Raw genomic sequence first — 26031 nt, 5'->3', positions numbered from 1 at the left:
ACTGTCTATTGTTTGCAATTAGTGGCCTCTCTGGAGATGGCGTTTCCCTCTGGGCTTTATACTAGGCAGAGCAAGAACTGACTGTGCCCAGGAAGTAGACATAGTTACCGTTCACCTGAAGTTGGTGTGGCTTCTTTATTAATGTAGCTAAAATATCTTGAACTTTTCATAGAAATTATTTTGGAAGTTAGTGCGTAAGGAGGCATTCCCTATGAATTAATTAGGCCACTGCAGCAATAAATCAGGAAGCGTTACGAGTGATTTATAACAAATGTTACTTTTAAACTGTGATTTCCGTTGTAAAGCTTGGATTTGGTAAAGCCAGTTGTCGGATCAAGGACAGTTACTAACTCATTCACTTTCAAAGTTTGGAAAAATGTCCAGTATTCAAAAGCAAAAGATTAAAAGACTATATGACAACATAATTGGCTGCAGAATTTTTACCAAGGTGCTGTTGACTCATGGATCATAAACTCTGCTGCTGGTAGAAGCACTTGCGTGAGCTTTCATTGGCTCCGTTCCGAGTCAATTTATATTGCCCTAGAAGTTCAGCTGGCGGAGCAGCATTGGATGCCATGGAAGACTTAAATAGATCAGTCTTGCAGTATACACAAGAAATGTTCTGGTTTTCAAGATGTGTGTTTAGCCAGTGACTTGGAGGAATAAAGATCTAGTGGAAAGATGACCACCAACTCAGGTCCTCAAGAAACCACAAACAGGTACCTGAAGGTTTTTCTCCTAGAACAAGCAGGATGTTAGTCCTCACACATGGGCGACATCATCTAATGGAGCCCAGCACGGAAAACTTATGTCAGCTTGCCAGTCAAAGTTTCTAGAACTTTGGCATACTGAGCACACCAGGCATGCCACTATCCATGTGGGGTCAATCTTCAGTCTCTTCTTTTCTGCAAAACTGTTGCCTCGTGTTTTGTGGAGCTCTGCTCTTTTCTTCAGACTGTTTTTTTTCTACGCTGGGTCCCTTTCTCCCATCTGTTCCCCTTCAGGGATAGCACGGTACATTTTTTTTTACACCCTCTACGGTCAATTCCAGGTGGTGACACTCCTTCAGTGGCTGCCGGTCATCACCCACTTGCAGGTTCTTTTTTGAATGGTGTCTGGTTTTCGCCGATGCTCCCAGTGCCCGCGGACCATGTCTCTCTCAAATCCGCATGAGGCTTGTGCTTTCTGCCTGGGGGCATCACAAGACCTCCGGGAGTGTAATTTTTGTGATCAAATGACCCTGGGGGGGCGCCTGGTTATAAAATGGAAAAACGTTTCGGTTCCATAAAATCTGATCCATTGACTCCGGCATCCGGAGCGTCAACACCAAAAGCCAGCAGGGAGCCTATGGCCACTGTGCCTTTGCTGTCCACTCCCCCTCCGGGGCCCTCTCTGGAGAGAGGTGCAGGAGAGAGGCTGTCGTCGGGATTGTCACGCTCCAAGACATCGGAATTGTTTCTGTCCACCTTGGCGCCGGGGAAAGACCGGTCCAGGCACCGTGGGAAGAAGCATAGTTACTGGTTGCCGTCGGCGCCTGGTGCCAGGCTCTGTTCAGCACCGGCGTCTGCTGTGTTGCCAACGAAGCTACCCTGGAGGGAAGGCATTGACTTCCATCAAACCCGGGAGTCTCAGGCGTTCCCCACCAATTACAGGTGCGGGGCTTCGAGGGAGTTCTGATGAAGCCTTCTCCACCTCTTCAGTCTTTCCTGTCTTCAGTGGACTTCCAGGAGGCATTGGACCGCAGGGTGCAGCTGGCGGTGCTCCGAGCCTTGCAGGGTATTAAACCGCCTGGTCCCCTGGTGCTCCCACCGATGTCGGAGCCTGCGTAGTCTAGTCTGTTTGCACCACTACTGGAGCACATAGACATCCTCTTGGGCTTCTTGCCAAGACAGCAGTTGCTGGGGGTCCAGCGATGCCACAGATTGTCTTCTCCGTCTGGTGCAATTCCCATCATGGATTCCTCAGAGAAGGATGAATCACTGAGCTCCAAGGCACCATCGGAGCCATTGTAACCGCAGCCAGTGTTGCCTGGTCCGATGCCTGACCCTTGTTGGGTCCCTGTGCCATCGATGCCCTCTGTGCCTAAACCGAGAAACCTGGGCAGGGACCCTCCACGATGACCCTCAGGGGACCTTAGCGAGGAGGACACCCCATATGATCTGTGGGGGGACCATACCTTGGAGTCTTCTTCGGATGACTTGGGAGTGATCTGCCTTCGGATCCATCTCCTCCAGAAGAGAGGCGCCGGTCCCCATGGAGGATCTAACTTTTGTGGGCTTTGTTCTGGCCATGGCAGAAGTTATTCCGTTCCAACTCCTGACAGAGGATGACGCTCGACATAAGATGCTGGAAGTCCTCCAATTTGTCGCTGCCCTAAAAGAGGTGGTGGCCATTCCTGTCCACAATATATTTCAGGACTTACTCCTTCGGTTCTGGAAACACCCGATCTCTGTTCCTAAGAACATAAGAAAATGCCATACTGGGTCAGACCAAGGGTCCATCAAGCCCAGCATCCTGTTTCCAACAGTGGCCAATCCAGGCCATAAGAACCTGGCAAGTACCCAAAAACTAAGTCTATTCCATGTAACCATTGCTAATGGCAGTGGCTATTCTCTAAGTGAACTTAATAGCAGGTAATGGACTTCTCCTCCAAGAACTTATCCAATCCTTTTTTAAACACAGCTATACTTACTGCACGAACCACATTCTCTGGCAACAAATTCCAGAGTTTAATTGTGCGTTGAGTAAAAAAGAACTTTCTCCGATTAGTTTTAAATGTGCCCCATGCTAACTTCATGGAGTGTCCCCTAGTCTTTCTACTATCCGAAAGAGTAAATAACCGATTCACATCTACCCGTTCTAGACCTCTCATGATTTTAAACACCTCTATCATATCCCCCCTCAGTCGTCTCTTCTCCAAGCTGAAAAGTCCTAACCTCTTTAGTCTTTCCTCATAGGGGAGTTGTTCCATTCCCCTTATCATTTTGGTAGCCCTTCTCTGTACCTTCTCCATCGCAATTATATCTTTTTTGAGATGCGGCGACCAGAATTGTACACAGTATTCAAGGTGCGGTCTCACCATGGAGCGATACAGAGGCATTATGACATTTTCCGTTTTATTCATCATTCCTTTTCTAATAATTCCCAACATTCTGTTTGCTTTTTTGACTGCCGCAGCACACTGAACCGACGATTTCAATGTGTTATCCACTATGACACCTAGATCTCTTTCTTGGGTTGTAGCACCTAATATGGAACCCAACATCGTGTAATTATAGCATGGGTTATTTTTCCCTATATGCATCACCTTGCACTTATCCACATTAAATTTCATCTGCCATTTGGATGCCCAATTTTCCAGTCTCACAAGGTCTTCCTGCAATTTATCACAATCTGCTTGTGATTTAACTACTCTGAACAATTTTGTGTCATCTGCAAATTTGATTATCTCACTCGTCGTATTTCTTTCCAGATCATTTATAAATATATTGAACGGTAAGGGTCCCAATACAGATCCCTGAGGCACTCCACTGTCCACTCCCTTCCACTGAGAAAATTGCCCATTTAATCCTACTCTCTGTTTCCTGTCTTTTAGCCAGTTTGCAATCCACGAAAGGACATCGCCACCTATCCCATGACTTTTTACTTTTCCTAGAAGCCTCTCATGAGGAACTTTGTCAAACGCCTTCTGAAAATCCAAGTATACTATATCTACCGGTTCACCTTTATCCACATGTTTATTAACTCCTTCAAAAAAGTGAAGCAGATTTGTGAGGCAAGACTTGCCCTGGGTAAAGCCATGCTGACTTTGTTCCATTAAACCATGTCTTTCTATATGTTCTGTGATTTTGATGTTTAGAACACTTTCCACTATTTTTCCTGGCACTGAAGTCAGGCTAACCGGTCTGTAGTTTCCCGGATCGCCCCTGGAGCCCTTTTTAAATATTGGGGTTACATTTGCTATCCTCCAGTCTTCAGGTACAATGGATGATTTTAATGATAAGTTACAAATTTTTACTAATAGGTCTGAAATTTCATTTTTTAGTTCCTTCAGAACTCTGGGGTGTATACCATCCGGTCCAGGTGATTTACTACTCTTCAGTTTGTCAATCAGGCCTAGCACATCTTCTAGGTTCACCGTGATTTGATTCAGTCCATCTGAATCATTACCCATGAAAACCTTCTCCATTACGGGTACCTCCCCAACATCCTCTTCAGTAAACACCGAAGCAAAGAAATCATTTAATCTTTCCGCGATGGCCTTATCTTCTCTAAGTGCCCCTTTAACCCCTCGATCATCTAACGGTCCAACTGACTCCCTCACAGGCTTTCTGTTAATCGGAAGGCAGGCTTTCTGTTAATCGGAAGGCAGATGATCCACTTCGTACAGCAGGCCTTAGGTTTTGAGAGACGTCAGCTCCTGCATCAATCAGTTGTGGTAGAGTCTGCCCTCAAAAAGGCCAAACATTCCCACATCCATGCTTCCGCTTCGGGAGCATAGGGCTTTGGATGCCTTGGATAGGAAGGTGTATCAGGGCGCCATGCTGATTGCCCATATTGCTTCCTATCAGCTGTACATGACCCAGGATAACTGTAACCTGTGGAAGCAGTTTCAGGAGTTGTCTGAGCGCCTGCCCCAATAGCAGCAGGAAGCTTTTGTGGCATTGGTCCAGCCGGGCTTAGAGTGTGGTAAACACAAGGTGAGGTCCACCTATGACGTGTTTGAGACAGTGACTAGAGTGGCAGCTGCAGGCATTGGGACCCACAGGATGGCGTGGCTCTGAGCATCTGACCTCCGGCTGGAGGTTCAGGAGAAGCTCGTAGACCTGCCCTCTCTGGGCGAGAACTTGTTTGGAGACAAGGTTAGGGATGCGACGGCTCAGATGCTGGAGGGACTCATAGTAATCTTTCAACTATCGGCCAGTATGTCTGATCCGATGTCCTCAGTCAGAAAATCCTCGCACCAGAGCTCCGGGAGGTCCTTCTATCGCCAGAGGAAATACCATCATCCTGCCTCGTGCGCACAGACTCCTCGAGGGAGCTCTCATGTCCGCCTTCGGCAACAACAGACCTCTAGGACTCAGCCAGCACCCCCCAGCAAACCCATGCTAGGGGTTTTTGACTGGCTAAGGGGGAACATAAACCCTACTACCGTAACCTTGACGCCATGCCCTCCGATTGTAGGATAGTTCCATGTTTTTGCGGTCCGCTGGCCTCATGTTACCTCGGACCAGTGGGTCCTGTCTATCATTTGTCGAGGGTACCAGTTAAATTTCCTGGGGTCCCCATAAACTCTCCCCCATGCCCTTCTTGGGGCCTGTCCTCGCATCAGAAAATACTATTGACAGAGCTCTCCTCCCTGCTAATGACCAGAGCGGTCAAACCCGTTCCACGGCGGCAGCAAGGCTAGGGGTTTTACACTAGTTATTTCCTGATTCCAAAGCGAACAGGAAGCTCCACCCTATTCTAGACCTAAAAACCTTGAACACATTTCTTCAAAGAAAAAAGTTCAAGATGGTCTCTTTAGGCACCTAATCCCACTCCTGCAAAAAGGAGATTGGCTTTGTTCCCTCGATCTAAAAGATGCATACACCCACATTGAGATCTTCCCTGGTCACAGGAAGTATCTTCGGTTCCTCGTGGGCAGCAGGCACTTCTAATACAAGGTGTTGCCATTTAGTCTAGCTTCAGCCCCTATGAGTCTTCATCAAGTGTTTGGCAGTAGTGGTGGCATACTTCTGCCAGCGGGGTTGCACGTGTTTTCCTACTTGGACGACTGGTTGGTCAAGAATTCTACCCCAGAGAAGGCGCTTTGCTCACTGCGGTTGACCATTCAAGTGCTGCAGTCATAAACTACCCAAAACCCCATCTCAGCCGATTGCCTCAGTTGAGCTTCATTGGTGCCAAACTGGACACAGCTCATGCCAGAACATTTTGTTCCCTGTGATCGAGCACTTGCTCTGGCGTCTCCTGTGAGCCTAATCCAGTGGAGCCTGCAGGTCTCCGCCCGTCTTTTGCTTCGTCTTCTGGGCCACATGGCTGCATCTGTCTGTCACCCCCTGAGCTCGCTTGCACGTGCGCAGGGCTCAGTGGATCCTGTGGTCTCAGTGGCAACAGGCCACCCAAGACCTCTGTGCGTGCATATGCATCACTTCACCTCTCCAGATCTCCCTGTCTTGGTGGCAGTGTCTACCTAATCTGGAACGGGGGGGGGGGGGGTTCCTTTTCAGTCTCCCCTGCCATAGGTTGTACTCACCATATATTCGTCCACCCTGGGTTGGGGCACACATGTGGACAGCCTCCGCATGCTAGGTCTGTGGTCTGTTCAGGAAGCTCAGTACCAAATCAACATTCTAGAGCTGCGGGCGTTCTGCCTACGCGCTTTGGGCGTTCCGGGATAGCTTATCCAACAAGACTGCCTGATCCAGACAGACAAATCAGGTAGTGATGTGGTACATCAACAAGCAGGGAGGCACTGGATCGTTCCTTCTGTGTCAGGAGGCAGTACAGATTTGGTCATGGGCTCAGTCCCAGGGCATTTTCCTGCGGGCCATGTACCTAGCTGGGATGGAGAATGTGGTGGCGGACCACCTGAGTTGAGCGTTCCGGCCCCACGAATGGTCCCTGAATTCAACAGTAGCGGATCGCATCTTCTGCCTTTGGGGGATCCCAGATGTGGTCCTCTTTGCTTCCCCCTGCAACAGCAAGGTAAAACATTTTTGTTCCCTGTTCATGGGAGATGGAAGGCCAGTCTTGGATGCCTTTGCACGCCATTGGGGCGAGGGCCTTCTGTATGCATATCCTCTGCTTCCCCTGGTAATGAAGACTCTCTTGAAGCTCTGACAGGACAAGGGGGTCCATGATTCTCATTGCTCCCCGTTTGGCCAACGCGGGTCTGGTTTCCGCTCCTGCGGGATCTCTCTCTATCAGAGCACCGATCGGTCTGGGGACTTCCACCAACCTGATCACGCGGGATCAGGGCAAGCCGCAACATCCTAACCTCAGGGAGTTGTCTCTGATGGCCTGGATGTTGAGAGGCTAGTTTTGCAGCCCCTTGACCTCTCTGACGACGTGTCTCTGGTCCTGGTAGCTTCCAGGAAGCCTTCCACCAGGAAGTCTTACAACCTGAAGTGGAAGAAGTTTTCCATCTGGTGCGAGGGCCACTGCTTGGATCCGTTTGCCTGCTCCACTCCGAAGTTGCTGGACTACTTGTTGCACCTTTCGGAGGCTGGTTTAAAGACAGACTCAATTAGAGTACACCTGAGTGCCATCTGAGCCTACCACCAGGGTGTTTTTGGTTCCCCATCTCTGTGCAGCCCATAGTGGGGTGGTTTTTGCTGAATTTGCTTCAGCTGAAGTCTCCTGTTGTATCCTGGGACCTTAATGTGGTGTTGGCTCGGCACATGCAAGAACCTTTCAAGCCTCTGTTCTCCTGTGATCTGAAGTACCTGACCTGGAAGTGTTCTCTGCAACCTGACCTGGAAGTCAACTCTGCAACTTCCTGGTTGCAGTGACTTCGGCATAGAGTCAGCGAGCTTCAGGTGTTAGTGACATATCGGCCCTACATGAAATGTTTTTCATGATAGGGTGGTCCTGCATACTCACCCTAAGTTCCTGCCTAAGGTGGTGACTGGTTTTCATCTTAATCAGTCTATCATTATGCCCATCTTTTTTCCCAGGCCTCTTTTGCATCAGGGTGAACAGGGTCTGGATTGCAACAGGGCCTTGGCCTTCTGCCTCGAGCGGACAGCAGGCGACAGGCATTCCACGCAACTTAGTCTCTTTTGATAAGAACAGATTGGGAGTTGCGGTTGCCAAGCAGACTCTATCGAATTGGCTGGCAGATTGTACGTCCTTCTGCTATGCGCAAGCGGACCTTCAGCTTGGAGGCCGTATCAAGGCTCATTCCGTGAGAGCCATGGCAGCTTCGGTAGCCCACTTGTGTTAGGTTCCTGTGGCCGAGATCTGCAAGGCTGGGACACTGAGTTCCCTCCATACTTTTCACAGCCCACTACTGCCTGCACAGGGATGGCCGACAATTATAGTAGCTTCGGCTAATCTGTCCTTCGGAATCTTTTTCAACTGTAGAACTCAACTCTTCCTGCCTAGGGCCTGTTGTTCAGGTTCAGGCTGTCTTCCTCCGTTTCCAACAGCACCATTTTTTTTTTTTTTTGTGCCAGTTGGCACCCAGATGCCTGTTTTTGGTTCTTTATGTTGCTTGGGAGCAGGCTATAGCTTGGTATTCAGCCATATGTGAGGACTACCATCCTGCTTGTCCTAGGGAAAAGCAGAGTTGCTTACCTGTAACAGGTAGTCTCCTAGGACAGCAGGATGGTAGTCCTCACGAAACCCGCCCATCACCCTGTGGAAGAGAAACCCAACTATGTTTTATTTTTTCATAATTCTGTGTTGTGAGATTGAAGAGGGATCCCGCGTGGACACATGGATAGTGGCATGCTGGGCATGCTCAGTATGCCAGTCAAAGTTCTAGGAACTTTGACATAAGTTTTCCGTGCCGGGCTCCATCAGATGTTACCCATGTGTGAGGACGAACATCCTGCTGTCCAAGAACATAAGAAATTGCCATGCTGGCTCAGACCAAGGGTCCATCAAGCCCAGCACCCTGTTTCCAACAGAGGCCAAAACCTGCCAATTACCCAAACACTAAGAAGATCCCATGCTACTGATGCAATTAATAGCAGTGGCTATTCCCTAAGTAAAATTGATTAATAGCCATTAATGGACTTCTCCTCCAAGAACTTATCCACCTGTTACAGGTAAGCAACTCTGCTTAATGTTGGAAAGAAAACTGTAGAACTAGGGATCACAAAACGAAACTCCAGGGGGTACATCTCAGAACCAACATCAGGAAATATTTCTTCATGGAGAGGGTGGTGGTTGCCTTGAATGCCCTTCCTGAAGAGATGGTGAGGTTGAAAACAATAATTGAATTCAAAAGGGCATGAAATAAAAAAAATTACAGATTCCTAAAGGCTAACGGTTGGAAATGAAGAAAAGGGTGCAAGGGGGTAACCTGCACGGAGCAGTAGTTACTATCCTTAGCCAAGTAGCTTTCATGATTTTGACATACCGTATTTTTCGCTCCATAGGATGCACTTTTTTTTTTCCCCAAAAGTGGGGGGAAAATGTCTGTGCGCGTCTTAGGTTTTTTTTTTTTATTTGCTCCATAACTACAAACCCCCCCCCCCCCCCCCCCACAAGACTTGGCAACGACTTGCCAAAAGTCCCTGGTGGTCCAGCGGGGATCCGAGAGTAATCTCCTGCACTTGGGCCGTCGGCTGCCAGTAATCACAATGGCACCAGCCGACAGCCCCTGTGACATAGTAAGGGCAAAGGGCCATCAGCGCCATTATGATTACTGGCAGCCGATGACCCAAGTGCAGGAGATTGCTCCCGGACCCCCGCTGGACCACCAGGGACTTTTGGCAAGTCTTGGGTGAGGGGTTGTAGTTAATTAAATTTAAAGGGTTGGGATGGGGTGGGTTTTTTTGTCTTTTTTTTTTTTCCCCCCACAGAAAGAGAATAAGTTTTCTGATCCGGGAAGTGGACCAAAATGGCCCTCCCCAGACCCAAAAATGAAATGGGAACAAAAAAAAATGTTATGCACTCCCCTAATTTGCTTCATAAGACGCACAGACGCCCGGGAACAGAGCCGGTTCAGCACACTTTTTTTCTTTTTTTTTTTTTATTTTCCCCCTCTGAATCCTAGGTGCGTCTTATGGTCAGGTGCATCTTATGGAAGGAAAAATACGGTAATTGCAACATCGCTGTCCACTTCAGCGGTGAGGATAAAAAAGGAATTGGATTCAGATGACAGCTAATACTGGGCCCTGATGCTTACAGTCCAGGATACTAATACGCAGACATTAGGGAAAAAGTACAGGATGGCTTCTTCGGCCAAGTGCAGAAGCAAAGCTCATTCAAGCAGCATTGTCTGAATTATCAAGGCTGCTCACCATGTAAAAATGTTACTGCTAGTATTAACTTTAACATAAGGCTTGCGGTTAACCTGCTTCAAATGGCACTTCTACCCTTAACAGAAACATAGGGTAACCTGCACGGAGCAGCATTTACTACCATAAAAAGCTTGCTGGGCAGACTGGATGGACCATTTGGTCATTTTCTGCCATCATTACTATGTTAAATGAGATTTGCATGCAGCTTCCTCCATTGTATGCAAATATATATCATGCATATTAATTATAGAAACCCTGAAAACCAGGCCTGTTTTGTGGGTGTTGTAGACTGGAGTTGGCCATTCCTGGTCTAGTGGTTAAAGCAAGGGGTCCCTAAACTCAGTCCTGAAGAGCCACCACCTAGTCAGATTTTCAGGATTTCCATAACAAACATGCATGAGGTCTATTTGCATGCACTGCCTCTGTTGTGCACAAATAAATCTCATGCATATTTGTAGTGAAGGAAACTCAACTGGGTTGCGACCCTCAACAACCAAGTTTAGGGACCCTTGCTTGTACTGGACTGTGCTTCACAGGAAGTCTTGGGCCATGGGTGCAAGACTTTATCTACCATCAACTCTTGTGTAAGCTACTTTATTTCCCCATGTTGGACTCCAGTTAAAAACAAGACATTTGATTTTACATTTTGTGACCTTGGACAAGGATATCTACCATATCTCAGGAGCTACTGTCACTTGGGTTTGTGATGTCTGTATTCATTTATGGCCCTGTCTACAGTTGTTACAGAAGCAGTTTATATATCCCAGTTCGAAAGAGGGTGAAACTTGGAATACAGCAGTATAAAATGTCAGTGGGCAAAAGGCCCATCCAGTCTGCTATCTTTCGTGGATCCTACTTGATTTCTCCCTTTACATGCTTGCTCCTCCACTGCTAAGAAATTTTTATGCTTGTCTCATGCCTGTTTGAATTTCAATACTATTTTTGCTCTTCCACCGCTGTTGCTGAAAATGCATGAACCTGGGAGAACAGATGTAGTCCTACTCCACAAATGTGTGAACAAGCGAGAACAGATGTAGTCCTACTCCACAAATGTGTGAACAAGGAAGAGACAGAAAACTGCAGATCCATCAGTAATTGTCAAAGCCGTGGAAACAGTAAAAAAGAAAAGGATACTGCTGTACCTTGAAAAAAGTCAATAGATTACAGGACCCTAGAGAACAAGGGGTCAGGGAGGGAGATTTGTCAGTCTTAAGTTCTTTGAATGATAAAAAGTAGTGGATCATGGAGGAGCAGTGGATATTGCTTATTTGGACTTCAGTAGGAGTGGAAAACAAAGGGATAAATATACTAAAGTTTCTCTTTTTATGTCTGTGGGAAATATGATTAGTGCATCAGTGAAAGAGAGGATATGACAGTAATCAAATATTTAGCTGGTTTCGGTAAAGTACATGGGGAAGGCATTTGCCAGTTTAAAAAAAAAAAAATATCTGAGAACAAGTCATAATATGAAGTTGGAGGAAGGACTGCTCCAAGGAAATTTTTTTTTTTTTTTTTTTATAATTGAGAGGATGGTAGAGTCCTGAAATATCCTACAGGTAACTAGAATGTGTAAGCATGCTCAGGACAGGTTCAGTGGCCAATGGTGAGAGCGCTTGGGGGAAGCGGTCGTTAAAAGAAATGAGGGGAAGGGACTGGGAATTGGAATAGTTTGTGGAAATGTGTGCGCTCAATCAGTTGCAACAGCAGAGGTCCTAGAAGGGAAGGAGGCGACGCCAGCTTGCACAGAGCGATGATATTGCGGCAACAGTCTCCCACGGAAAGGAGGTAGGGCTCTGGTTACTGTGTGGCTAAAACGGAGGAGAAGCAGTTGAAGTTTCCTTGCAGGGGAAACGGCTCATTTTGAGACACTTTCCAGTTAAGGAGAAGGATCAGTGTCCTGCAGGGGTTCGAGCTTGTGTGGCTAACAGCTGGGAGACATTTTTACCTAAGGTAGCGTAGGCAAGGGGCACCTTGGGCCGACTTGGGCAAAGCGACTGGTTCTTGTCTACTGACATACATCTCTGTTATATTGTAGTATCACTGAAGAGGGCACTAATAATCTTTAGTGATTGAGGGAGGGGGGTTCAGTACTACCCCTCACACATCTTTCTTTTCATGCACAATTTTCCCACGAAACTGCCAACTTATGGTTAATCCTTGATTGTTAGACCGTCATGACAAGCAAGTTAAAGCTGAATCGCTAATTGCCGAATAGTTTCAGCAAGCCTCTTCACAGGTTAATGTAAATTGACTTGCAATATTCAGTCAGAGCAGAAGTCTGTGTGTGAATGCCTGGGCCTGACGTTTCAGCTGTATTAAGCTGTAGATCTCATTTCCATCATTCTTTCACACAGCTGTTAGCAATATTGAAATGCTTAAACCATCTTGGGTTGGCGAATGTCAAGCTCATCATAAAGTGGGTTCCTTTAGGCCCATTCTGTGAACATCTGGCTGCCATTGTGCACTTTGCAGACTTCAAAAAGGGGACTTTCTAGTTGCCCTAAAATGTCATGGGGTTTGAAATATCGCCAACGTATTTGTGGTATGATGGATCGATGGCTAATTTAGGACTTTTTTTTTTCTTTAATAAGGTACAGTTGGCCTTTGTTTCCAGAGCATAAAAGTTCTTTATTCTTTAAGCCTTCCTAAATTGCATGGTAATGGCAATTCACAGAAAGAAACATAGGCCATATGGTCTTTTTCTGCCATCAGATTTCTGTCTAGTTTGTCCATCCACTCAACTGTTCAGCTCTGCAATCCTACCACTCTGAGATCCCCTGTGCTTGTCCCATACTGTCTTGTCTCTACCACCTGTTTTGGGATCTTGTTCCATGCATCCACCACCCTCTGTTTAAAAAAAAAAAAAATTCCTTAGATTGCTCCTCCATCTACCCCTTTTCACCCTATCATGACCCCTTTTTCCAGAGTCTCTGTTCTGTTGAGAGACCTATCTCCTGTGCATTGATACCTCTGAGGTATTTAAATATCTATCAGATCTCCTTTATTTCACCTTTCCTGTAGGGTATATGTTTATATCTTTAAATCTGTCCTCGCATGATTAATAACAAAGATCACTGGTCATTTCAGCAGCCACCCTGTGGCCCAAACTCAGCCGGTTTATATCCTTTTGAAGATGCAGTTTCCAGAATTGTACACAGTATTCCAAATTAGGTCTCACCAGGGGACCTATACAGGGACAATATTGCCTGCCTTTTTTTCTGCTGACCATTCCACGCCCCCAACACCCAGGCATCTTTATGGCTTTTACCATCATCACCTCCACCTGTTTGGCCACCTTAAGATCGTCAGATGCAATCCTCTCCAAATGTCACCCGTAACTATATTGCTTCCTTAGATTTTTACAGCCCAAATTGCATTTTTTAGCATTAAATCTTAATTGCCAGACTAGACCTCTCCTCAAGCTTCATTAGATCCTCCCCTGATGTTTCTTCACATTCCTTGCTGTTTACCTTGTTGCAGATTTTATTAATATCTACAAAAAGACAAGTCTTTCCCAATTGTGTGTCTGCAATATTGCTTATGAAAATATTGAAAAGAACTGGTCCAAGAATCAATCTCTGCTGCACATCACTAGTAACTCCCCTTTCTCAGAGAACAAGCAGGATGGCAGTCCTCACACATGGGTGATGTCGGATGGAGCCTGGCATGGAAGACTTATGTCAAAGTTTCTAGAACTTTTGACTGAGTCTCAATGAGCATGCTCGCGCATGCAATATAATGTGCATACATGCATGGTCACCTCAGACTCTTCTTTTCCACGGAGCCTTGCGTCTAACAGTAGGGTTAACTTGCAAAGTGCTTTCTTCGTGATTTACTTTCATGTTTCCTCACGTGAACGACGTGGAATTCCCCCTGATTCTCCCATTAAGAGTGCTAGATAGGTTTTTCAACGTTTTTAGATAAATTTTATTTTTGTTGTCAGTCCCCCAGGGTGGCGGTGCGCTTGGTGCCTGCCAGCCATCAATGACTGCTACCATTGATTTTGATCTTGTGTCCCTTTTGTTTCAAGATGACATGTCCAATTCGGGTTTTAAGCAGTGCCCCAGGTGTGCGAGGATCATGTCTATCACAAACCCCCTTAATAGATGCGTCCTGTGCCTTGAGGCATCGCACGATGTCCGAGGTTGCAGCAAGTGCACCAAAATGACCCCGAAAAGATGTAAGATCTGGCTCGACAAGATGGAGCACCTCTTCAGGCTAGCGAAGACTATTCCATCGGCATCAACAGACCTCAGAGCTGCACCGAGCCATCGACATTGGTGAGGTAGTCTGTTACCAGGGACGCCGGAGACAGGCCATCGTCTGACTCCTCCACATTGAGGAGGTCAAGTTCTTAGTCCTCTGCACTGGGGAAGGACAATCCGAGCATTGAGAGAAGCCAAAGAAGCATCGGCATCAGTCCTTGTCGATGCACCAGCTTCTGCTGTGATGCCCCCAAAGCTGTCACATGGTGATTAGAGCCAATTCTCCATAGATGCCAAGGGTACACCACAGTCTCCACTGGTCCCAATGCCCACCACGAAGAGGATCTGTTTATGCCTCCTGGGTCCTAGCCTGTCCTGGCATTGACGGTTTTCAAGGAGAGGTGTGTGCAGTAGGCCATGGAGAAGGTGAAGCATGGCACTGGCATCAGAACACTGGCACTGTTTCTGAAGCCACTGCTGTTTCTGAAGCCACTGCATGTCTCATCTGTGTTACCAATGCCGTCCCCTGTGTTGGTTCATGGGGCAGCATTGATGCCCTGTGGGGCACCAGCACTGCTGCTGGCCGATCTGATGCTGATCCCGGTTCCTTGGAGGAGGAAACTCCGCTAGGGCCAGGGAAATCACCGGGTCCATACCAAAATGGCCAGTCAAACTGGTGCCTACATTTGCTGGCTGGGGGCTGAGTGCCTAGGGCCCTATCACCAGTCGATGACAGTAGAGAGGAGAGCACCTATGAGCCCTGTGGGGGTGATTCCTCTGTTTTACAACACTTTGGATGGTCTCCCCTCAGAACCAACTCCTCCAGACGATCGAAGGAAGTCTCCACCATGGGATTTGCCCAGGTGATGGTAGAGGCCATCCCATTTCAGTTGCAGACTGAAGAGAATGCCAGGCCTAAAATGCTAGATATCCTCCAGTATGTGGGGCCTCCCAAGGAGATTGTGGCAGTCCCAGTGCACGCTATCCTGTGGAGTTATTGATAAAGATGTAGGACCACCCTTTTACAGTGCCTCCCGTTAACAGGAAGACGGATGTGGTTTTTCTCATCCAAAAGGCTCTCAGATTTGACAAGCAATCAACTGCCCCACCAATCAATAGTCATCAAATCTGCTCTCAAGAAGGCCTGGCACACTCAGACCCATTCTTCGGTGACCTCTGGGAAGGATCAGAGAGCAATGGATGCTTTTGGGGGGAAGGTGTTCCAGGGTGCTATGCTAATTGCCCACCTAGCAGCCTACCCGCTCTACATGAGCTAGTACATGCGTGACGTCCTGAAGCAAGTGCAGGAGGTTGCCGAGCAACTACCTCGGCGGCAGCAGCAAGACATCCTCCATTCACTGGTGCTTAAGGGTCTGGAGTGCGAAAAACATGGGGCCTGTTTAGCCTATGTTTTCAAAATGGCATCAAGGGTCTCTGCAGCAGGAATCTGTGCCCACAACCTTGCATGAATGCGGGCCTCCGATTTCCAACTGGAGGTGCGAGAGCAACTCGCTGATGTGCTATGTACAGGAGAGACTCTCTTTGGAGATAAGGTGAAGGACGCAGTGGCCCAGATTCGGGATCACCATGCGACACTCAGGCAGACCCCATTCTCATCTAGGTGAACAAGCACTGCACAGTTTGGAGCGGACAGAAGCCCAGACACAGTCTGCTCAACATTTTGTTTCTTTTGATCAGAACAGGTTAGGGATTGCCATTGCCAAATAGACGCTCTTGAATTTGATGCAGACTGCATCCCCTTCTGTTTTGCCTAGATGGGACTGCATCTTGAGGGCCATGTCAAGGCTCACTCTGTTCGAGCCATGGTAGTGTCTGTGGCCCACTTGTGATCAGTCCCCCATGGAGGAAATATGCAGGGCTGCAACGTGGAGTTCCATCCACTTGTTCGCCTCACATTACTGTCTGGATTGAGGTGGCCAATGCGACAGTAGGTTTGGCCAGTCTGTCCTTAGGAACTTGTTTGAGGTATAGAACCCAACTCTGTTCCCGCCTAGGGCCTGTTCTTTCTTTTCAGTCTGTCCCTCCCCCCTTGTTAACAACAAAACTAGTTGTGCCCGTTGACACTTATTTTGGTGTTTTGTTGGGCCCCTTTTATGTTGGGAGGGGGGGGTAACCTGTAGTTAGGGATTCACCCATGTATGAGGACTGTCATCTTGCTTGTCCTCTGAGAAAGCAGAGTTGCTTACCTGTAACTGGTGTTCTCCAAGGGAAGCAGGATGTCAAGCTTCATAAAACCTGCCCACCACCCCACAGAGCTGGTTTTCCCACTATGTGGGTTTTCTCATTTTTATTTTATTACTCTTAATTCTATGATATGACTGAGAGGGATCCTGTATGGACGAGTGGTATATTACATGCAATGAGCATACTCACTGAGGCTCAGTCAAAGTTCTAGTAACTTTGACATACATGTTTCCTTGCCAGGCTCCATCCAATGTCACCCATGTTTGAGGACTGACATCCTGCTGTCATCGGAGAACACCTATTACAGGTAAGCAACTCTGCTTTTCTCAAAGCGAATTCCATTTTCAACTACCCTCTGTCTCCTCCCACTCATCCAGTTTCTAATCCAGTCAGTCACTTAAGGGCCCATATGGAGGGTGCTGAGCTTATTCATAAGTCGCCTATGCAGAATTGTGTCAAAGGCCTTACTGAAATCCAAGTACATTACATCTGATGCTCTCCCCTGATCCAGCTGTCTGGTCATCCAGTCAAAGACATTTGTCAGATATGTCTGATAAGACCTATCTCTGGTAGAACCGTTTCTAGAATCCAACTGATTATCTCTGTTTTAGCAGCGATTCCATTAATTTACCCACGACTGAGTCAGACTACAGCAGGCCTGTAGTTCCCAGCCTCCTCCTTACTCCCACTTTTGTGGAGAGGAACCACATCCACCTGTAACTTTTGAGTCAGGAGTAACCCTGTCCTCCAGGGTTACTCCTGACTCAAAAGAAATATTGCAAAGGTCAGCCAGCGGGGCTGCCAGAAGTTCTCTAAATTCCCTTAAAACTCTTGGACGTATCCCATTTGGCCCCATTGCTGTGTCTATTTTAAGCTTAGCTATTTCTTCATGAGCGCACATTTTTTTTCTGAAAATTGTCAGCCTCTACGTATTCCTCTCTTTCGCCCCTGTGTCTCAGTGCCACTTTTGCACTTTTATTACTAACATAGCTTTAAAAAAAAAGCCTTGTCCCCCTCCCCATTTTACTGAGTTTGCTATTATTATTTGCAACTTCACTCTTGACACGTTTCCCGGCCTCCTGTACTTTTTTTTTCTTATTGCCTGATTTTTTTTTTTCTTTCTGCAGTCTCTTGTAGTTTATGAAAGCTAAGCATTTTTCATTCTTTTTCCTTTTTTTAGCTGTGGCATTTTTTGCTTCTTACCTTTAATTCCCTAAGAAAGTGAATCGTTGCCTTTACAATATTTCCTCTTCGTTTTGCCCGCTGGCCTTCTGCTTCCCCTAGATTTTCCCGTCCAGCTGACTCCGTGGAGGTACTCCGCACCCACATTTTAATTAGAGAGTTTTCCTGAAGTCTAGAATGAAACTGCATCTCCTGCGCTCTTGACGCTGGCCCACACCATCCGGTGATCACCGGATCTTAGATTGTCCACCGCGACATCAGAAACACTGTCCCCCATTGATAAGCACCAGGTCCAGAATTGCTGCATGGGTTCGGTTACCAGTTGACGGATCAGTTTTGCCTGCAGAGGATCCAGGATCTCCCGGCATCTGGAAGGCGCCTCCGTCAGTATGGTCCCAGTCAGCATTTGACAAATTGAAATCCCCCTAATAGCACATCCCCTTTCATAGCAATTCTGTGAATATCCTCCTTTAAATCTCTATAGCTTTCTGGGTGTAGTCCTTATGTCGCACTCGATGTCTGTAAGAATGTGTTGATATTTGGGGGAGTGTAAAAAAAAAAAAAAAAAAAAGTTAAATTTATAGTAGCTATAGTTCAGTTCAACAAGGGTGGCTGCTTCAGTGAAATACGTGCTGCAGGATTTTCTTCTTTCCTTTAGTTGACTTATAATTGGTCTGCACTAGAGAATTAAGGCTGGCGTCTTTCTCACACTTCTTCATCTGTTTGTGATTCCTCCTTTCCTTTGCGTCGACCCCTGAATATTGTGGCGTACTCATGAAGACATCCCCCAAAGAGAAAACGTCACTTTTCACAAATCCTTAATCGTGAGTTCCACGTCAACCTTTGTGGATCAGCATGCATGAGTTTATAGAGGCACCTCTGTAATGGTGGTTCGTGGCACGCCTAGCACGAGGTTTGTTTATTTAAATTCTTTTCTATACCATCGTTAAGCTGGGAGCCGTCACAACGGTTAACAATGAGGCACATAAATTAATGTTGCTAAATGTGTTTATTATAACAACTAGACAGGTGCCTGTAAGTTACGGTACAAAGTTTCATAATAACTATAGGATGAGGCTCACCACCCACTTCCCCATCATCACTCTCTCTTATTCCTTCTCCCCCAAACCATGGTACATCATATTTCTCTTCCCCTCCAGCCCCCTGGCATTATAACCACCCCTCTCCCCTCGCATCATAAATCTTCTTCCCTGGCATCACTTTCTCTAGCCTTTCACCTCTTCCCTCTGCCACCCCCTGGCATCATCATCTTTTTCCCTCTCCGACCATCTCATCCCTCCCTCAAATAATCACCTTCTCTCTACTATCTTCACCCCATCATTACCTTCCCTCTCTCTCCCCCAGCTCCTGGCATAATCACCACCTTCTTTCTCCCTCCATCTGTTCTCCTCACCCTGAGCATTATCACCTTTTCTTTCCCTCTACCCTTCTCCCTCATCCTCTGGCATCATCATCATTATCACCCTCCCTTTCTCCCACCCCCATCATCATCACCTTCCCACTCCAACCACCTCTTCCTCCCCACTGGCATCGTCATCATCATCATTACCTTCCCTTCTCCACCCACCCACTCACCCCACTCACTCTTGGTAACATCATTACCACCTTTCCTTTCTTTTTACCCTTATCTCCTGCCATCATCACCTTCTCTCTCCTTCCACCTCTTGTCCTCACCCCAGCATCAACATCAGCTTCCATTTACCTCCTACCTCTCTCCTTCACCCGCTGGCACCATCATCATCAACTTCCCTCTGCCTCTACCCGCTGGCATCACCTTCCCTCTCCCTCATCCCCTGGCCTAATCACTTTCCCTCTTTCCACGCCTTTCCCTCACCATCATAATCTTCCATCTCTGTCCCTGGCATCATCACCACCTTCTCCTTTCCAACCCCATGAAGCATCATCACCTTCCTTTCACTCTCCCCCCCACAGCTGGTGGCGCATTCGGCTTCCCCATCCTCACCCCCCAATCCTTGTTCGGAAGAGGTCTGTGAGAAGGCTCAGCGAGTGCTGCTTCTTCCTCCTTTCCAGCTTCCCTCTGCAATCTTAACTGCATGGAGCCAGCAGGTTTCATGAAACTACAGGATCCCATGCAGTTTCTGTTTGAGGGGAAAGCCAGAGCAGCTGCTAAGTGCCACTCTCCGATGTCCCCTGCTGGTGGGAGGACATCCTACAGGCCAGGGGGGAAACGGGAAATGGGAATGCAGCCATGGCACTCTCGTTGGGAAATGCTATTCTGTGGTGTATACACCATCTCTGGTGCAGTCATATGGCCCCAGGTAGCAGTGTGCATATTAGTTGCTGGTCTTGGAAAGTCTATGGTTAGAGTAGAGTTGAGTGGAGGGAAGACAGTTGTCGTTGCTAACCGAACTGAATTTATGCTGTAGGATGAGCGATGGAATGAAACCTTGTGCTCAGAGGTCCTCATGGGGGGTAGTGTCACAAACAGATTTGGTTTTTAGGATGTCCATAATGAACATTCATCAGATATAATTGGAACTGAGTCTGTTTGCATATATTGGCTACTCTGAAAACCAGATCTGTTTGCAGTCCTTGATTTTTGGCGCGGAGCACTCCGGATGTGGAAGATGTTCTGGTGATCATGATGCCAGGTAGGCTGCAGATGGCAAGGGGAAGCCATTGTGGCTCACTCTTCATGTTAATATATTTTAGCACTAAGCTTTGAAGACTCCGTTGGACTGGATTAGCAGGTACTTTCAGTGTGTGTGTGTCTGTGAGGAGGGTGAATGGAAAGTGGCAGCAAAGCTGGAGAGTGAACAATCAGTTGTGTAGGTGTTTGGGAGGATTCAGACCAGTTAAGGGAGGTGCCCAGAATATGGTTAGTGATTTAAAAAAAAAAAAAAGACATTGCTAATGAATGTGTGTTAAATGTTCCAATGTACAAACCTTTGTGTATTGTATTTCCTCATGCAAATAGCTCTGCTGTGGTACTCTGTAAAGAGTATATAGAACTATATAAAAAAACATTAAGCACTAATTGTCATGTTTTGTTTTGTTTTTCTTACAAATAATCCTGCAGACTTGTTGGGTGTCTGTTATAAAGTGCTGGCTGGTGCTTAACCACTCAGATTTAGGTATAGTCTGGATGTTCTGTATATGCTTATTTAAAAGGTTTTTATACTCCTAGCCAGTAGGTTCGAGGCGGTTTACAGTAAAACACATAAATCAGTCGCAGTAAAAATTCCGTGAGCAGGAGTGAATAGCAATAACGCATTCCACTGTATAACAAGGCATTTGCTAGGGATTATTAGAAAAAGAATGGAGAATAAAAGAGAGAATATCAGAATGCCTTTGATTCACTCCATGGTGCAACCTCATTTTGAGTATTGTGTGCAGTTCTGGTTACCACATCTCACAAAAGGTATAGCAGAGTTAGAAGAGGTACAGAGAAGGGCGACCAGGAACGATTCTCCTATGAGGAAAGGCTAAAGAGAAGAGACTGCTGAGGAGGAGATATGATAGAGGTTTATAAATTAGAGTGGAATGGAACGAGTAAACAATCATTTGTTTACTCTTTTGAAAAGTACAAAGACCAAAAGAAAGAGAATTAAGTTACTGGGTAATACATATAAAACTAAGAGAAAATATTTTTACTCTATGCATAATTGAGCTCTGGAATTCGTTGCCAGAGGATATGGTGACATCTGTTAGTATAGTTGCGTTTAAAATAAAATGGCTTGGACAGGTTCCTGGAGGAAATGTCCACTAATAATTAAGGTAGAATTGCAGAAATCCACTGCTTATTTTTGGGATAAGCAGCTTGGAACCTGCCTACCCGTTGGGATCCTGCCAGGTACTTGTGTCCTGGATTGGCCACTGTTGGCAACAAGATACTGGGCTTGATGGACCCTTGATCTGACCCGGTGTGGCATGTTCTTATGATTTAAAAAGGCAACGGCACATTTAAGAATGTGAAATGCTCTGCTTTCTTGTCTCCGCTTGGCTTGGAATTTCTGCCTTGGTGTAGCCCCTGGAAGTTGAAGCAACCGTGTCTGTGGGTGCTGCTGCTGCAGTCCGACCAGGAATCCTTTTTTAAGCCGATAAGATGCCTTGCTGGTGATATCACTGAGCAGAAACCCACCTGAAGGAGCAGTTCCATGTATTTTCCTGTGGGAGGGGAGGGTTGGGCTGAGAAGTGTAAGGGGAAGAGAATGTGGTCTGACATTCCAAGGAATCGCAGAACTGCTGCCTCCTATTTAATTTTATTTTTTAATAGGGTTTTCGCCTGATAGGAAAGCTTCCTCCACGCCTCCCAGTCTCCAACAGGAATTATCTAAAGCTTTTTTTATTTCCAGCCAGGCAGTGCATTCGGATTGCACCTCATGCTGTTTGGCAAATTTATCGGGGAGGGTTCAGAAAACAAGAAACATAATACTGAAAGGAGCTTTATTTATTTTTAATAGTCCGCTTTCTGACCATGTTTGCCCCGGAGTCCAAAGACTGGTTGGCGAAGTTGGCTCTTGAGGCAAATGATAGCCTTAAACTTTTTGTAGCTAATTAAACAGGTTAAGTCCGAGCAGGTTTCTTCCAACCGGTGATTAGCTGCGTGGGTTGGGTGTGTACCGCATGGCAACTGAAAATTCCTGTTAATGCGAGTTGAGCTAGAGCTGTGCTTTTTATCTCCCACAGGTAGGTGATCTCTTCAAAACTCAGGTACATAAGGTGTATATTAGTATAAATGTGCATTTTATTTTTTTTTTAAGTTGAGTGGGAATATGGAAGCTTAGATAATGTTGGCAGACTGTGATTGTTTGGTTCACCCAGTTGGTACCGTCCAGCTCAGACGCTAATCTCGCAATAGCTTGAGAAATTTGATGTGCATACATTTTACCATGGTGAGAGAGAGATAGATATGTATATTTTAAACGTATGCATTGTATTAATGGGTTTGCGTGGTGCCTCTGAAACAAGTCCAGTGGTGGCAAAGCGAGAATTTGGTAGGTATCGGGACTGGTGAGGGCATTCACAGAACGCGAGTTTGCAGGAGCGTCTTTCCACACGATTGCCGCCTGCGCCTTAGCTCTGTGGGGGAGGGGGGGGGGGGGACGGGAAGCCGTGCTGGGCGGCCTGCAGCTTGCCTTCTCCCTCCTGCTTTCTAGGTTGAGCGCTTGCACGTGCGGGAGCGGTGATGTGCGCCACGGAGAGGCCATGACTGCTGTTGGTTGCGTGCCGGCTGTAAATTCTGTCGTTTTCTTAAACCCTCTCTCTTACGGTTTTCTTTTTTGTGTTTCAGAATATAGAGAAGACTTTGATCAGGCCTACAGCATTTAAGCCAGTGGTGCCCAAGAACAGAAACTCCTCCCTCCAGTATCTGGTGGCACGACCCGGGGTGGCGAGTGTGTCGGAGAGCCGGAGAAGCCTGAGCCTCCTCTTTGGCGGAAGTTCTGCGGGGAGCACGGAGAAGCAGAGCTCCTTCAGCTGCAGGAACAGCACTCACTCGGGCACCATGTCGGACTCCGGGCGAAACTCCCTGTCCAGCCTGCCCACCTACAGCACCAGCTGCAGCCACCAGCTGGAGCCGGTCAGCGCCTCCATGGGCCACATCAACCTGGACGGCCACGGCAATGCCAACGGCTTCCCGGACGGCAGCTCCCGAGGGCTGGCGGGCCCTTCGAACTCTGACAGCGGGCGGTCTTCCTCCAGCAAGAGCACCGGCTCTCTAAATGGGAGGGGGAACCCCTCCTCGGACAGCGGCTCCCCCGTCAACAGCGAGGAAGTCCTTATCCGGGAGCTGGAGGAGAAACTCCGCGAGAGGGAGACGGAGCTGCTGCAGCTGAGAGAGAACCTGGATGAAAACGAAGCGGCGATATGTCAGGTAGGAGAGAGTGAAAAAAACGCTCTATGGTGAATTTTCTATCCGTGCGGGCGGCCACACAGCGCCGTGTCTCTTTTTGACTTCCCCCCCCCCCTCTATTGCATCCTGCGCGTGCAGCAGGAGGAAGCTTTCATTGTCTGTGGGCACAGGTTTTCCTTTAAATCTGAAGTTGCATCAACGCAATGCCCTACGCTGCGGCTCCATGAATCCTGGGTGCCAGGTCACCATAGCAACTCCAGATTTCCCTGTGGTGCTTGGGATTTTCGTGGTGGTGGGTGGGTGGCGGTGGGGGTGCTCGCTCTTGCGAGTTGGAGCCGTGGGGGTGCAGGAACTCTCCCACGCCGGCCTCCAGGTCTGTGGTCTCAGCAGACCAGCATGGCCGTTTTCCCGCACCACGCCACTCAAACTCGAGGGGAGCCCCCTGTATCAGCTGCCTTAGACATGAGGGGAGAGAGGGGGTGGCTAGCTGGAATCTACGGTTTGCTCATGCCTGCCGGGTGGGAGGAGCGGGTAACTGAGAGGGGATGGGGACAGCTGGCTAGATGGGAGAGGGTGGATTGCTGGGTGGGGGATTGAAACTGCTGAGAGAGAGGGCGACTGCTAGAGGATGGAGAGGAATGGGGGGGGGGGGAGGAGGAGATTTTGTTTGTGTTGAGAAGAGAGGGACCCAGGCTCGGTGATAGCTGCACCAGAGGTGACTTTTTTTTTTTTTTCTTCTTTGCTTCACCTGTCCAGGTGGGTGCCAGCAATCTGGGGGGATGCTGGCCGTGAGCTTTTTCTGCCAGCGCCGTACAATGGCGCCTTCGGAGACTGATTTATTAAAGCTTTCTTTTCCCGTGGACAAAGAATGGGAAAACAGCGTTAGTGGATCGGCACCCCCCCCCTCCCCCCGCCTTCCTCCGCTCTTCAGCGTCTGGTGCGGGTGGTTTTGGGGGTGGGGGGATTTGAGAGAGGTGGCAGACGCTGGCTTCTAGATTCTGTCAAGGCCCGCCTCATACCCGAGATATCTTCTGCCAGGTACCCTGCTGGATGATGACCCCGAACCCTCTCTCTCTCTAATGCTGGCAAAGCTTTGAGCAGTGTAATTTAGTCAGTCAGTAAACGTATGTATGATTTGTGCCTGCAAAATTGGGGGTTGGCCTGCTCTTTAAAGCCCCCCTTTTCAGGTACTTTATTTCTTCTGACTTTCAAGTCAGATTTATGCTGAAACTTCTCCGTTTCTGCTGAGAGTTCACATCTGGTTTTGTGCCGGATTTGGAAGAAACCTGCATGATTGGCAAGAAAAGCGTGAAAATGATTTTTTTTTTTCTTAGACGCATACCTCTTCCAGCTCTTTTTAATGTATTATGTAAATGTATTTGCCACCTACAAGGAATATATTTTTCTTATGTATTTTTAAATCCTGAACTTGGGTGAACCAAATCCATAACACTTAAAATGAATTTCGTAAAACTGTATCGAGTGAATGTTTTAAGAACATAAATCGCCATGCTGGGTCACACCAAGGGTCCATCCAGCCCAGCATCCTGTTTCCAACAGAGGCCAAAACCAGGCCACAAGAACCTGGCAAGTACCCAAACACCAAGAAGATCCCATGCTGCTGATGCAATTAATAGCAGTGGTTGTATTGAAAAAAAAAAGAACTCAGGAAATGCTGAGTTGACCCGTTTTTAGCTTTTGCCACCCTGGGAGATGGCGGTTCAGTTTGCAAAGTCCATTCCCTCTGAGCTTGCACCTAATTTTGAAAGGCAAAATATGGGCTTTGCTTTCCCCTTTGAAAATGTGTCCATGGGCGCCCTGCGGGTGAAATTTCAGTTGAAAACACAAGGCAGATTGGAAAATACAAGCCCTACATATTTTCTTCCTTCCCTACCCTAAATGGGACTCCTAGTAGTCGAGCTAAAAATAGGTACAATCATGTGTCCTTTTTAGCTGGCTTGAGAGAGGATGATTTTCAGATGCCCAATTTTACCACCTCTCCCATTAGAAATGATATTAAACAGTGCTGCATATTTAAATGAAATAGATCAGGTTAAACTTTTTTTCAGATCTTCCATCGGGGAGGGGGTGGGGACCTTGCAACCCCGGCCGTAAGAAATCCCACTCTGTTGTGCTTTCCAGCAAATGTTTGTGGCCATCTTAAAGGGATCAGTTGCATGCTCCTTAATATCTTCTGCTTTATGTAAAACTGAAATGCAAGGGAGGAGATGGTGAGAGAGAGAGTTTTTTTTGATAAAAAAGAAGAAGAAACAGAGGCAGGTGATAGAAAATTCCAGGGCAGTGAAGGAGAGCGGATCAAAAAAGGACGATACACAAAATGATCAATGACAATTAAGATCATCTATAAAATGCCAAGAACGTCCTTTCCCTATCTTGATTAAATCCAGGTACAAGTGCTACATGGCGAGCTTTTAATCAGTAAATAGCATGGCACTTTATTTCGGATAAAGAGCGGTCTGTCTGTGCATTCCGCCTGAGCGATGCCTCCTGTCTGGTATTCTGCCACCGAGGGTAGAGGTTTGTATACATTTCCATTTGTAATCGAACACCAGTTTCCCAGTCTCCTTCACACTGTCGTTTAGTTGACCGCTCAGCCCTGTTTGTA

General features: G+C 47.2%; 1 protein-coding gene across 4 annotated transcripts in view; it reads left to right on the top strand.

Moving 5' to 3' along the window:
• Positions 1 to 26031, top strand: part of LZTS2 (leucine zipper tumor suppressor 2) — a 316325-nt gene that overhangs the window by 262106 nt on the left and 28188 nt on the right. For all 4 annotated transcript variants that reach the window (XM_029610253.1, XM_029610249.1, XM_029610251.1 and 1 more), the window contains one exon: positions 22845 to 23426. In XM_029610253.1, coding sequence (XP_029466113.1) covers positions 22845 to 23426 — 582 coding nt within the window. The remainder of the gene's footprint in view (positions 1 to 22844; positions 23427 to 26031) is intronic.

Source organism: Rhinatrema bivittatum, chromosome 7 (assembly GCF_901001135.1).
Source record: "Rhinatrema bivittatum chromosome 7, aRhiBiv1.1, whole genome shotgun sequence".
Lineage (NCBI taxonomy): Eukaryota > Metazoa > Chordata > Amphibia > Gymnophiona > Rhinatrematidae > Rhinatrema > Rhinatrema bivittatum.
The sequence above is the reverse complement of the archived record's forward strand: the minus strand, read 5'-3'. Positions and strand labels throughout refer to the sequence as shown.